The sequence below is a fragment of the Hippopotamus amphibius genome, chromosome 12, assembly GCF_030028045.1.
Source record: "Hippopotamus amphibius kiboko isolate mHipAmp2 chromosome 12, mHipAmp2.hap2, whole genome shotgun sequence".
NCBI classification, from domain to species: Eukaryota; Metazoa; Chordata; class Mammalia; order Artiodactyla; family Hippopotamidae; genus Hippopotamus; species Hippopotamus amphibius.
In genome coordinates, this window is record NC_080197.1 from 81,159,424 (window position 1) to 81,173,209 (window position 13,786).

Consider the following 13,786-nt stretch of genomic DNA (forward strand, 5'->3'; position numbering starts at 1 on the left):
GAAGTCATGGTGGGGAGCCTGATCAGAGAGATCAAATCTCCCACTGACTGGGCCTGTGAGGGAGCCTAGCAGGGAGGTAGCCAGGGATGTCGGGGGCTGGAGGGGTCCTGCCCTGGGTGGCTCTGCTGGTGAGGCCAGGCTGCAATGTGGGGAGGAACTGCTGTTGTCTGGGGTGGGCTGCAGGGCCAGGTCGAGGGGTGCTGGGGGGTCCCACACTGGCACTCAGGGAGGGGGCAGGTGCGGACAAGCCTCGGGCAGCCCAGGGAAGTGTTTGAAGAGAGGGAGCAGCCGGCTTGTGTCAGCTGAGTAACATGGGGACGTGGCACATGCGGGGTCATGGGCCACAGGCTGTGGAAGGCGTGACACTGGATGACTGCTAGAGGGAGGAATATGAGACACACTTTCTGAGTCACCCTAGGAAAAGCCCCTTTCTTTCCACATCATGGAAGCAGCTAAGTCAATGGCAAGGCCTGGGCCTAACTTGCTCCGACACAGACAGGGCTTGAGGCCCAGACTGCAGAGAGCTGGGGTCTGGCTCACTGGAGTGAAGTGCCACCAATGGCCTGGCCTCAAGGTCACCCACCCCACTCACCCCCACGATCCTTCCCCCATGGGACTCCTTGGTACATTTCAGATAGAGCTTCACAAGAGACAGCAAAATTAATATTTATTACAATTATTTTAACTTAAAAAAATAAGCCCGAAGTCTTTGGGCAATAAACTAAAATACCATAAAAAGTAGTGTCTGAGGTGAGTTACAGCCGGTGCTGACAGCGGGCAGAGGCCGCACACCGCCTCCTCTTCTGCAGAAGACCCGACAAAGTGAGGACGAGACTGCGACCAGGCTTCCACGACACGCAGACAGGAATTGGCCCAGAAAATGTGATGCTTCCACCCAAATGCTAGCCCGGGTACACTCCTGCGGCTGCCTCCACGCGAGCAGTGTCACCTGCCCGGTTGCGGGGCAGGGGGCGCAGGGAGCAGGGCTGACTACGGAGCCCAGCCTTCCTTGCGGAGGACCAGCCGCACGGCTTCGTGCACGTCGCTCACCACGTGGGCCGCCTGCAGGAGCCCTGGGCTGAAGCCAAGGTCCCGGTGCCCGTGGAACGGAGGCCCCTCGCCGCCTGGGGTGGGCGCAGCAGGGCCCGCGGCCCCGGGGCTGTACACGCCGGTGCACACCAGGATGGAGGCGCAGCTCCGCGCCGCCCCCTCCTGCCTCGTCTGCAGGTGCTGGTGGAACAGGTTGGCCCCGTAGACGTCAGACATGGGGTTGTCGCTGGGGAGAGAAGGCCCAATGCAGCGCGACAGGCAGGGGATAGGGTGCCAGGGGCAGGGGTGGGACTGGGGGTGAGGGGATACGTCGCGGCGGGGGGCGGGGACATGGAGAGGCGGGGCTGAGCGCCGGGAGAGTATGAGGCACGTCAAGGGGGGCGGCGGGGGCTCACCCCACGGCGTAGAGACTCCGGATGGGGGCCGCCCAGCCCCGCCGCGCCGCCTGCCGCTTGAGCAGGCCCTCAGCGTACTGGTAGGTGAGGAGGCTGGGCTTGCCCATCAGGCCCGCATAGCGCAGCTCTCTGCCCGTCACCTTCCGGTAAACCGCCTCCAGGCACAGCAGGAAGGTGCCGTGGCCAAACCTGCCGGAGGAAAGAGCCGTGCTCTGTCCCCTACCCTGTGTACTGCCTCGCCGTGGCACAAAGCACAGGGCAAAGTGAATCACTTCTGGTGAGAAGCCTTCACACTTAGGACCGCATTGATGGCCTGCGACTATCTGACAACGTCCACTGAGCGCTGTCTCAGCGCTGGAGATGGCGCAGCATGTCCAACCGTTAGAAAAGCCCGATGAGATGGCGTTCATTCTCACTGCATGGGTGAGAAAACTGAGGCCGGGAGATGGGTAAACCTGCCCAAGGTGTGGAGCTGGAACCAGAGACCCGGCTTCAGCTCTGCCTTGGACTTGGGCAGAATACTGGTTGGCATCCCCCCTCCTTCCTCAGTGCCAATTTCACTGAGCACATTGCCAGGGGCGCTGAGGGGCGGTCAGAAAGCACCCTCCCTGTCCCCACTGCAGCTATGTGTGTGGACAGTGACAGAAGTGCCAGCCCAAACTTCTAGTAAGTATCCTCGAAACTAGGGAGAGGGTGCTCTTCTCTACCCTACCCTACTCCCTCCTGCTGCCTGGAATGCTGACATGATGGCTGGAGTTCAAGCAGCCCTTTTGGATTACATAGTGAAGGGCCAAAGTGCCTATGTCCCTGATAGGTGGACTTTTTTACATGAGAAAGAAATAAATTCCATCTCATTTAAGATTCTTTTGTTTGGGGTTTTCATCCCTTGCTGCTAAACCAAATCCTATCTGATACTGTTTAATATCTTGAAGTTACATTTTGGTGTCACTTATTTATATATTGAATTCTACTTTCAATTTTAAAATTATTGAATGAAAAAGTGATCTCAAATCTGCTTTATAAATAGTAATCTGCCTCCTGCTATGCAGCCCACAGCCTACATAACCAACCTCCTTCACCTAGTGTCAGCAAACCCAAACTCTAGGAAGAATGTTCCAGAAAAAATAACAAGAGAGAACACAATGATCCCCGTCTTCTTGGGCTCAGTGTTGGGCCCTCATGCCCTCAGTGACAGATCCACCACACAGCTCAATGGGAGGCAGGGCAGGGGGAGACACTCCAGACTCTGGCCTCGCAGACAAGAGAAACCAAACAGCAGTAGCAGCTGCCCTTCCAGGAAGGCAACCCGAGGGCCAGCAAAATGCGGCCTGTGCTGTGCTCAGCCCCAGGGAGGGAAGAGTAGGGGGCCTCTCTTGTGCCTGAAGCATGAGGGCCTTTGAGGAAGTGACTGGTCCAGGGGCCTGGGAATCACCCCTGCTCTCCCCTCCCCCATGTCTCATGGGCAGAAGGAAACAAAGAAGTGAAAGAATCAGCGCCACAGGGTGAACGCAGGGAGGGAACGGCAGCTGTATAACAGGAGCTGAGCATGGCTTGGGTTCCACTAGCCAAAAGCAGCATGTCCTGTTAGGCTCTGGAGGGCAAGGGCCAGGGGTTAAAGACCATCTCGATCCACCTTCTGTGCTCAGTAAGCAGTAATTTTCATTTATTAATCAGTATGTGAAGTGACTCTGGAGACCCCTCCCAGATGCCAGGTTACCATGGCAACTCCAGGGCTTAGAGGAGAGGTCTGAGCCCAGAGCACCTGGGCGGTGCGAGAGGCCATCAGCAGGACTGCCCAGGTGGCAGCTGGAGGTGGCTCCCAGGGCCAAGGCAGGGACCCCGCGTCCTCACCTGGGCATCTTGGCTTCGGCCATCCAGAGGAGGTCTGTGTTGCTGGCCAGGACAGGGAGGTGGGGATAGGGGGCCGTGGCCAGACAGGTGCCAGGGCTCCCGTTGCTGAGGAGGATGTCCATGATCAGCTGCAGGCTCGTCTCCCAGCGCACGGGCTCCCCGAGGAGGAGCACCCCTGCAGAGCATGGGCAGGGTGAGCTGGGGCAAGGGGTGTGGGAGGCCTCAGGAGGCCCACTGTGCCCCGGCCACAGTTTCCCCTGGGTGCACGGCCCCATTGAGGGCACGGGACCCAGGAGGTGGATGAAGCCCGGCCCAGGAGGAGGTCCTGAGGGCTCCTCTGTGTGTCCACCTGGATGTCCCAAGGGTTAGAAGCAGCATCCCCTGCTGACCGACACCCTGCCCAGCACCTCACCCACCTGGCCACATCCCCCAGGGGCCGCTCGGCCACATGGCGGGGAAATGGGGTCACAGGCCTGATGCTGTCCACAGCCCTCTGGGACTGTGGGCAAGTTTTCACTGTGTCTAAGCCGCAGTTTCCTCAGCTACATGAGGACAATACCCACTACCATGAGGAGGATAAAAATGAGACACAACAAAGCACTTAGGCCGTGCTGCACACACGCTGCCGGGACTAGCTTCAAGACCAGGGAGCTGGACCAGACCGTGGCCCAGGTGGGCAGTGCCACCCACAGGGAGGTGTTTCAGTTGTCATAATGACTGACACTCGTGGGGAGGACTGCGGGAGGGCCAGGAACACGAGAGGCTCAGGACAGTCCTGTAGAATCAAAACCTTCCCCAAGTCTATTAATAGATGACACTCACACAGGAGAAGAACCTGCTTATAATTAACTGAGTCTAAAACCTAATTCCAGGACTTCCCTGGTGGTACTGGGGTTTAGCATCTGCCTGCCAATGGAGGGGACACAGGTTCGAGCCCTGGTCCGGGAAGATCCCAAATGCCATGGAGCAACTAAGCCCATGTGCCACAACTACTAAGCCTGCACTTTAGAGCCCGCGAGCCACAACTACTGAGCCCATGTGCTGCAACCACTGAAGCCCACGCACCTAGAGCCCATGCTCTGCAACAAAGGAAGCCACTGCACTGAGAAGCCCACGCAGAGCAACGAAAAGTAGCCCCCACTCGCCACAACAGAAAACCCGTGTGCAGCACAAAGACCCAACACAGCCAAAAACAAATGACTTAAACAAACCAACCAACCTAATTCCATCCTATACAAAGTATTTTTTGGTAGTTTTCATAAACACTGATTTTTCCAAAACTGCAACTATCATGTTAGTCAAGAGAAGACTGTATTTTTTCAAAACTTTACCAAGAGTTATTCCCCATTTTGGAAAACCACGTCACCAGTGACAACACTGCCCCTAATTTCTGAGTTACCAACGAAACACACCTACATCACACCTGTAAACACACTGAACTTGTAGCTGTAACATCCATGAGGATTCTATTTTTGGTATAATCATTTTGCTACTTAATTATGTCTTCTTCGATAATTATTACATACTGAAATGCAGATTATCTTACTAAAAAACATTTCCTTTTATTTCTCCCTACAATTAAGGCTTTACAATGAATTAATTTTTAATATTGTGTATATGAAAGTCATATTATCTGTGAATTCATTGAGGGTAGTAAAGGAGACATTACAATATTTCTGTTACCCAGGGAGAACCAGATTTAATAGGGTTAAGAAACACCGGACCAGGTTACCTTAGGTACCTTTCCACTCTTAGATTTTCTACACTTGTGATTTTTCTGTAATAATGAGACAAGTGACACAGGGAAAGATTCACAGCTAACGTCTCAGAGGTAGTGAGTGGCAGATCCACGACCAGAGCCCAGGAGACCTGGTGTCCAATGCCCTGGCCACACCAACAGGCTGCAGGGCCTGTGGGGAGAGCCCGCCTACATCACACAGGGACTTCATTACCTTCAATCGCAGGGAAGTCGTTCCTTGGGAGGGTCTGTGAGAGACAAAGAACAGACCCGTCAATGCCCCAGTCACCTTCCACACCTCGTTTCCAAGGGTTGGGAGGAGAGACACGTGCCTGACAGACGGAAGACCTCTCAGTCTAGCCCGGGCCAAGGAGAAGCCGACAGGACCGAGGGCAGAGGTCCTCGGGGACAGGAGGAAAGAGCGCCCAGGCTGCCCACAGCCCAGGCCAGGGGGCACCACGTAAGGTCAGCCAGGGGATAGCTGCTCAGCTGTCCTCCTCCAGCAAGGACAAGAGGTGAGAGTCTGAAGTCAGGTGACCATGGACGAGGGGAGCCCAGGGAGGAACAGGAGCCTGGTGTCACTCAGGAGGCAGGGCCATCACTGGACCACCACCTTGGGGCCCATTCCTTCCAGGAATGGCTACCCTGGTCCTGGCTCTGCCAGTGACCAGCTAAGATCTGGGCCAAGCCACGTCCCCAGGGGGATGTCTCTGCACTGCTCCCCAACCTGTACCAACTCTAGCACCTGGCTCTGCATACCATGTGCACAGCTAAAAGGCGGGGGAGCCCTCGGAAAGTCTGGGGGGAGACGGGGAGGGACTAGAGCCACACAGACAAACAAAAGCAGGCCTGTCTGTTGATAACTGCAGTTCATCACACTTTGATGTATGCCGACTTAAAACCAGCAGTGACAGATACAGAGTTCATGCGGGGAAGGAGAGGGTGAAGGGCCATCAGGAGACGGGCGATCACCCTAGAGGGTCAACAAGAGCCCCGGGGACTGCTGGTCAGGAGAGATAAAGTTCAAATACGAGCCAAACCCTAAGGAACCCAGGCAGACACTCAGAACTGCCGGTGCTTTCACAGGAAGCCGCTTCCCAGCAGGACAGCCCTCTGTGATGAGCTCCAGGACACGGGAGCAGCGGTTCACTTAACAAAGGCTAGCAGTGCTCCCAAGCAACTCCAGGAAAGCTGGTAACACACATAACTACCACCTGGGAGGGACGCAAGGGCGCAGGAAGGGGAGCGGACAGCACTGCCCACCACCCCTCTCCACGTGTGTCTGGGAACAAAGTCCTCAGCAAGATGTGCCCTCCAAGGAGGAAGCTCTGAGTGGGAGGGGCTGCAGGGTCAGCCGGGAGGCCCGAGTGTATCCATTACCGTGGTCTTGGGCCGCCGCTGCAGATCCACCATGTCCAGCACGGGGAAGGCCGCCCGCAACTCGTCCACTGTGACCACATGCTTGAAGCCCAGTCTAGAGTGAAGTCAGGAAGCAAAGCTGCCCAGTGCTGGGGAGACGCCTTTAAAGTGAGGGACCCACCGCAGCCCCAATCAACCCCATCCGCCCCAACTCCAGACAGAGCCCTGCAAGGCCAGCACCAACCAGGAGGTGCTGAGGTGGGTGTGGGCACAGGTGGTGGGGACAGCCAGTGGGGACCACCTGCACAAAGGCACACTGGAAGCCCCATCCTCAAGCTCATGCTGGCCCAGAGCCATGAGAACCAGTGCTCTGAGAACAGTCCAGAGGAGACTCAGCGGAGAGGAAGCTGAGCAGAGTCAGGAGAAGCCAGACTGCAGCTAAATCTGGACGATGGACCGGATTCAGCCGGAAGGGAGGCCATGGGGGGCACACCCACTGCAGCCTTACCCTCCAACACCCACCGCCAGGTTCCTGTCCTCAGTCCTCACTTGTAGTCTTAACTGGACATGGGTTTGGATCACCCTCAAAACACCTCTCCAAAATGATGCTTCCATCAGCAATTAAACCCACACAGACCCCAACTCTTCAACATTCACATCCAAGGTTCCCAAGCCCAGCACTGTCCTTCCTGCCCCGCTTCCCCACCCGACCCCATCCTGGCCTCCTGCAGCCTCCCCAGCTACATCCCCTCCTATGGCACAGCCACCCCCCATGAAGTCACAGGTGACTCCCGCTCCAGGGTGGTCTCCCACAGCACCTGTGACACTCGGACCCTTTCTGCTCTTTCCAGCCTCTGATGACACGCCGTCTGGACCACTCCTGCACGGTCCCGGAGTGTCACTGCAGCCACCTCAAGCAGGACCCCTGATGAAGCACCAGCCATGTGCTGCTCTGGCCTGCAAGCGTGGCTGCATGCAGGCAGTGTTCAGCTTGGATTTGCAGGAGCAGCAGATGACAAGCTGCTTCATTCAGAGCAGGGACCCATCCTCACTGAGCGCACACCCAGGGCTGAACTCCCTGCAGACGTCCACAGGGAGCCGTGGGTCCCAAACCGAACCACAGAACTGCCTGGGTTCTCAGACCTGGTGAGTCAGACTCTGTAGGGAATGGGCGGGAATCTGCTCTGTGAGCTGCCCAGGGGGCTCCGAAGCAGTGGGCTGGCTTTCCGGAACCCCAGGGCACCAGGACCACCCTGGAAGCTGCCCTCCCTCCCTCCTGAGGCCACTCAGCACCCAGAGCTTCTGACCCTGGTCCCCTCAGCCGGGTGAGGACAGCAGAACAGGAAACAGCAAAAGGATACGCTCGGGCGTTTTCCACCAGGGGCCCCTGCCCAGACACCAGCATCCGCTTGTCGTGATGCTGCGAGAAGAGCTTCATGGGGCTGTGGGACAGGATCACCTGGTCAGGCTCCACCTGCAGGGCGGCCAAGAGACAGAGAGCAGAGGACACACAGGTGAGGACAGCAACAGGGAGCCAGCTCCCCAGCCCAGGAAGGAGAAACCTGTCCAGAAGGGGAGTCAAGCCTTTCCAGAACTGCCCTGACAGGTGTGAGAGGCCCCGCCTGCCCAGCTCCCATTACCATGATTTCTCAGCTTGTGCATGAGCTCAGACCCGCCTACGCCTCTGACTGTTTTCAGTTCTATGCAAACACCTGGCTTTTCAGCATTTATGCTAATGGCAACCGCACAGCCCCACTGTCCAGACACCAGGGAAGGAACCGGTCTCCTCCCCAAGCTGTGTCGTCCAGCCGATCAGCAGTGGATTTACTCTCTCGGTTGCAAAGGACTCTTTCCAAGGACCAAATCCACTGCCTACAAAGAATGTGTGGATGCTGGGATGGTGGGAGCTGCAGGCGGATGACGAGGAACAGAGCTCCTTGAGCTGTGTCATCTTACTTATGAGGAACGAAGGTGGTCACTTCACAGTCCCACCTGGCACTCAGAGATTATAAACACATGACCCTGAGGCCCAGGAGGAAAGGGAAACGGCCAAGTCCACAGGCGGGACTTGCGTGCTCAACGTGTACATTTTCATAAAAGATGACCCTGCTGATGAGGCTTTACCCTCGAGTTTGGCCTTGAACTTCAAGTTCTTTTTCCAGCAGCGTTGGAAGATCTGTACTGGGCTCATCCACACTGCCCCCCACATAGCAGGGGACACAGGTAGGGCTGGAGGGGGGACTCCATGGGAACTAGGTCCTCGGCCTTACCTGGAAGCCCAGCAGGGCTGATAGCTCCTCGGCTTTGCTGCACTGTAAGATGTTCCCTGCATTTGTGACAAAGACCACGGGCACCTGCAGCTGCCCCTGGGGGTCCACCAGCCTGCGGAAGGCCTCCCGCGCAGCGGGGATGACCTGGTGGCCCCGCACCAGCACCCCATCGATGTCCAACAGGAACCCGAAAGTGGGTGGGCTCTGCACGGAGGGGAGATGAGAACAGCCCCTGAGCGGAGGCAGAGGGGAGGGGGGAGCCTCATCCCCACCCTCCGGCCGGCCTGGGCCTCGGACGCAAGATGAGGACCTGGGGTTGCCGATAGGGCAAATCCATCTGCAACAAAGAATGAGGCCTTTTCAGGTATTTTTAAGCATATAACTATTTTGTTAGTTATTTTTGCATAATTAAAGGAATTTTTAAAATTGGAAAATAGAGAAATTCAGAAACAAGCCCAGCACTTTAACACAACCCATCAGTATTTCACCTCCTTTTTTTAGTCTTATGTAAGTCTTATAAGACTGCACCTTATATGTAGAATTTTGCATCTTGTTCTTTTTGTTTGACATGAAGCATTTTTATCTGTTATAACAGATAACCATCTTTCAGAATTTTGTTTTATCATAACATATAGAGTTAAAAAAAAAAAAAACCCACAGTTGCCACAGATATAGAAAAAAATTTTTAAGTTTTTTGCTTCCTCTTCCACCCAGTGCCACCTCTCTTGCGTACTTTCCAGAAACTTTTCATGGATGGTACTACTCTATCTTTTAGCTAACACACAAATGGCACTACATTGTGCTTTCTTTTCCATCTTCCTTTTTTTTGTTGGTATCTCTTGGTTATCTTTCCATATCAATACACACAGCCCTACCTCCCACACGTTTCTGGCTACATAATATTCTGAGTGAATACTCCACTAACATTAGGTTTCCCCTATTTCAGACATTTAGGTTTTTCCATATTTCTGCTACTACAAATTATGCTGTAAGGAATCTCTTCATGCTTACCTATTTTTCCATATTATGGACTTTTCCTTAAGCTAAATTCTTAAAATCAAGAGTATTAAGCCAGAAGAGTGCAAACATTTCAATGACATAACTCCTACCAACAAGCTGTTTTTCCAAAACACATATCAACTCACTCGGATCCTGGTACCCTTGCCAAGGATGATTTTCACAATATCAAAGAGTTTAAGTATCAAATGTCTTGTTAATTTCAAAGTTTAAAAAAGTGGTATCTCCTCTCAATCTGCATTTCTTGGATTTACAAAGTTGAACACCATCCTCTTTTCACAAATTCATCCCATTTCTTATTTTATGAGCTGTTAACATACAAGATATTTTTCAATTGTCAGAAAAATCCAACCTAACCTGTTTGCCATTTTCCTCTTGTTGGTGCCAGCTAAGTCAACATCGTGCACACACTGTGCTTACGTTCAAAATATCCTTATTTTCCTACAGGTACACACAGAAGAATTTAGCGTAGAGACGACAATAAATTAGGGATTTTAAAAAAATATTAGAGCCGCACACACACAAAAGTTGGGCGGCGGGGCATAAGCAAACTAAGTGTGGCAAAATGTTAATAACTGCTGAATCTGGAAGATGGGTCTTAGGGTCCATAACATTGCTCTGTTTTTAGATTTTTGAAAATTACATAGTTAAAAAAATAAAACAGCTTGTTTGTGCTGATGGCTGCAAAAGCTGACCATACAGTTTTACTGGTCTTAGTGGCCATATCCCAAATAGTCAGAAGATCTGCTCTCTTACACATAAGAACCCACACACTCCACTACTTAGAACAAGAAAGTTTCAGGACAATTTAGCAATACCCCTGATACTCCCTCATCTATTCCTGTGCAGTATATAACCACCACCTCCAACCTCTGGTGGCACACAGAGAACCAGGCACCCAGCCACTTAGTAAGGGCCCCGGCGATTGCTAACAAATGCGCCACATTCCCATGAGATGTTAACAGGAGGGGTGGTATGTTGGGCTTCTCTACACTTTCTGCTCAACTTTTCTGAAAACCTAAAACTGCTCTAAAAAATGAAGTCTATTATTTTTTTTAAGGTACCTAGAGGAAAGGAAATAGGGTTAGACTTTTTCTTTTCATTCTTTTTTCTTTTCATTCTCTTCTGTATTTTAATTTTTTTCTTTATCACTTCATGTTTTTTTTAACTAGTCCTCGGTATCAGGCCAGATCTTCTAATCAAAATTCATACCTGTGGCAGTGATAAAATGTGTGGCTTTCTACTACACGTAAAATAAACAACAAGGAGCTACTGTATAGCACAGGGAACTATACTCAATGTCTTACAATAACCTACAATGGAAAAGAATCTGAAAAAGAACATATATATGTATAACTAAAGCACTCTGCTGTAAATCTGAAACTAACACAACACTGTAAATCAACTATATTTCAATTTTTAAAAGTGTGGTTTTAAGATTAGTTTGAAATGAAGAGACCACTAAGATGTTCCTTTGTGTTTTTGCTTCTTATCTGGAATGGGTGGGTGTGTTTTCAACAACAGCACCACAACTGTCCTCCACAACACTGTCCACTCCAATCAGCTCCACATTTGCAAGAACATACTACATACACTCACTGTGCAAAGTACCGCACCTACATCACACAGAGTACCCTAGGTACCCTCTCACAAAAAACACTGCATGGCATCCCTGGCACACACATGAGGAAAGCCAGGCTTAGAAAGCTAAGTACTGTGGACCCTTGAATAACACTGGTTTAAGTTGCATGGATCCACTTACAGAGAGATTTTTTTTCAATAAAGATACAGTTGTTCCTTGGTAACCCCGGGTTCCTCACAAGAGGATTCAACAAACTGCTGATCGCAAACCCACACAAACCATGGGGTTGGTGGATAAGCGTGTGCGGGGGTCCGCGGATACGGGGTCCGCGGATACGGGGTCGGCTGTGGGACGTGAGCACCTACGGGTTTCCGTGTCCCGAGCGGATAAAGAGGGACGGCGCTAATTTGCCTTAAGTCAAACAGGCAGCAAGCGACCCGGGCAGGACTGATCTCGAAGCCGGTGCCGCATCCTTTCTTCTTTCCTTCCACTGTCTCCATTGGGTAAGTCCGCAAAGTCAGGATCCCGGGGGCGAGGGCCGCATAGTCCTCCGGGAACGCATCCGGACGGGCGAGTCACAGAGGCCCGCGACCCCGCCCCCCGGATCTGCCCCCGCGAGCGACAGGGTCACGCGGCGCCCCCGGGCTATGCGGACAGACCCCGGGAGCCAGTGACCCGCGTGGCGGGGCCCCGGAGGACGTGACGTCACCATACGCGGACACGGCGGGGGGAGGGGGGAGTGACGTCCGGAGGCCGGACACCCTGCCCCGAGCCCAGCCCGCGAGGCCGCACAGCCTCCCGCCGCCGCTCTGCACCCGCCGCCCTCACCTGCGCACTGGCGCTGGCGAAACGTCGGCCCTCCAGCCCCGCTGCCGCGCGTGCCACCGGCCGCCACAGTCCGGGCGCCCAACGCGCCGCCGCCTCACCAAGCGCAGCCATGGGCCGCCGCCTGCGCGCACCGCGCACGCCCAGCCGCCGCTCAGCCAATCAGCGGCCGACGGCGCCTGGAGCACCTCGGGAACTGTAGTCCTGCCTCTGTGTCTGGGGCGGGGCGCGGCGCGGCGCATCCCGGGAGCTGTAGTTCCGCCTCGGTCTCTGGCAACCATGTCTGGGCGCCGTCTTACTTATCAAATAATTGAATATTTGTACCTCCTGACCCCTTTGCCCATTTCGCCAAGCCTACTCACCTCCGTTAACCACCAACCTTTTTCTTGTTCTCTGGATCTATGAGCTTGCCTATTTTGTTCCTTAGATTCCACTTGTAAGTGCGCTGATACAGTATTTGTTTTTCTCTGACATTTCACGAGGCATAATACATTTAGGGTCCATCCACGTTGCTGCAAAGGCAGCATTTCCTTCTTTTTGATGTCTGAATAATATTCCATTTTAGGTAGGTAGATATAGATAGATATAGATACATAATATTATTTTATATTTATAAAATTATTAAAATTACTATAATTTTTATAATATCTTGTGGCTGAATTATATACATATTATTATTATATTAATATATATATCTCACATCTCCTTTGTCCATTCAACTATTGAGGGGTACTTAGGTGGCTTCCATATCTTGGCTATTTTGAATAATGCTGCAATGAACATAGAGGTACATATATCTTTTCGAGTTACTGTTTTCATTTTGGGTGCACACCCAAAAGTGGAATTGCTGAATCATATGGTAGTTCTATTTTTAATTTTTTGAGGAACCTTCATGCTGGTTTCCACAGTGGCTGCATCAATTTACATCCCCACCAACAGTGCATGAAGATTCCCTTTTCTCCATATCCTCACCAACACTTATTATCTCTTGTCTTTGATGATAGCCATTCTAACAGGGGTGAGATGTTATCTCATGGCTTTGATGTGCATTTCCCTGGTGATTAGCGGTGTTGAGCATTTTTTCATCTGTGTGTTGGCCATCTGTTTGTCTTCTTTGGGGAAATGTCTATTCAGATCTCCTGCCCATTTTTAAACTGGATTGTTTGCTTTTTTGCTACTGAGTCAAATGACTTCTTTATATATTTTGGATACTAGCCCCTTATCAGATATATGAATTGCAAATATCTTCTCCCATTCCATAGGTTGCCTTTTCACTTTCTTAATGGTTTCCTTTGCTGTGCAGAAGCTTTTTAGTTTGATGCAGTCCCACCTGCTTGTTTTTGCTTTTGTTGCCTTTGCTTTCAGTGTTGATTCAAAAAAATCATCACCAAGACCTATGTCAAGGACATTACTGCCTATGTTTTCTTCTAGGAGTTTTATGGTTTCAGGTCTTACATTCAAGTCTTTAATGCACGTTGAGTTAATTTTTATATATGGTATAAGACTGTTGGACTTCCTCGGTGGCACAGTGGTTAAGAATCCTCCTGCCAATGCAGGGGACACGGGTTCAATCCCTGCCCCAGGAAGATACCACATGCTGCGGAGCAACTAAGCCCATGCGCCACAACTGTTGAGCCTGAGCCCTAGAGCCTGTGAGCCACAACTATTGAGCCCATGTGCCACAACTACTGAAGCCCAT

At 52.2% G+C, this 13,786-nt stretch overlaps 1 protein-coding gene across 4 annotated transcripts; it reads right to left on the minus strand.

Moving 5' to 3' along the window:
* Positions 1 to 656: 656 nt before the first annotated feature.
* On the minus strand, positions 657 to 12,216 carry HDHD5 (haloacid dehalogenase like hydrolase domain containing 5). 4 transcript variants are annotated; one of them, XM_057703352.1, is made up of 9 exons: positions 12,091 to 12,201; positions 8,974 to 9,000; positions 8,664 to 8,867; positions 7,755 to 7,867; positions 6,415 to 6,508; positions 5,249 to 5,282; positions 3,297 to 3,471; positions 1,446 to 1,634; positions 657 to 1,276 (listed from the first exon to the last, which is right to left on the minus strand). In XM_057703352.1, exons 1-9 carry the CDS (start codon positions 12,199 to 12,201, stop codon positions 991 to 993), a joined length of 1,233 nt encoding a protein of 410 aa, XP_057559335.1. In that variant the 3' UTR covers positions 657 to 990. The 4 variants fall into 4 exon arrangements, with proteins under 4 accessions (XP_057559335.1, XP_057559334.1, XP_057559337.1 ...); XM_057703351.1 differs by lacking the exon at positions 12,091 to 12,201 and adding an exon at positions 11,628 to 12,080; XM_057703354.1 differs by lacking the exon at positions 8,974 to 9,000 and having other exon boundaries at positions 12,091 to 12,216.
* Positions 12,217 to 13,786: the final 1,570 nt, after the last annotated feature.

Bases quoted from the DNA above. Each gene is read 5' to 3' on its own strand.
- HDHD5 (XM_057703351.1), bottom strand. From the start codon at position 11,762: ATGGAGACAGTGGAAGGAAAGAAGAAAGGATGCGGCACCGGCTTCGAG. The intron at 8,868-8,973 runs GTCCTCATCTTG...CCCTCCGTGCAG, and splicing joins TGCCCTATCGGCAACCCCAG to AGCCCACCCACTTTCGGGTT. The intron at 6,509-7,754 runs GTATCCTTTTGC...ACTTCACTCTAG, and splicing joins CTGGTGGAAAACGCCCGAGC to ACTGGGCTTCAAGCATGTGG.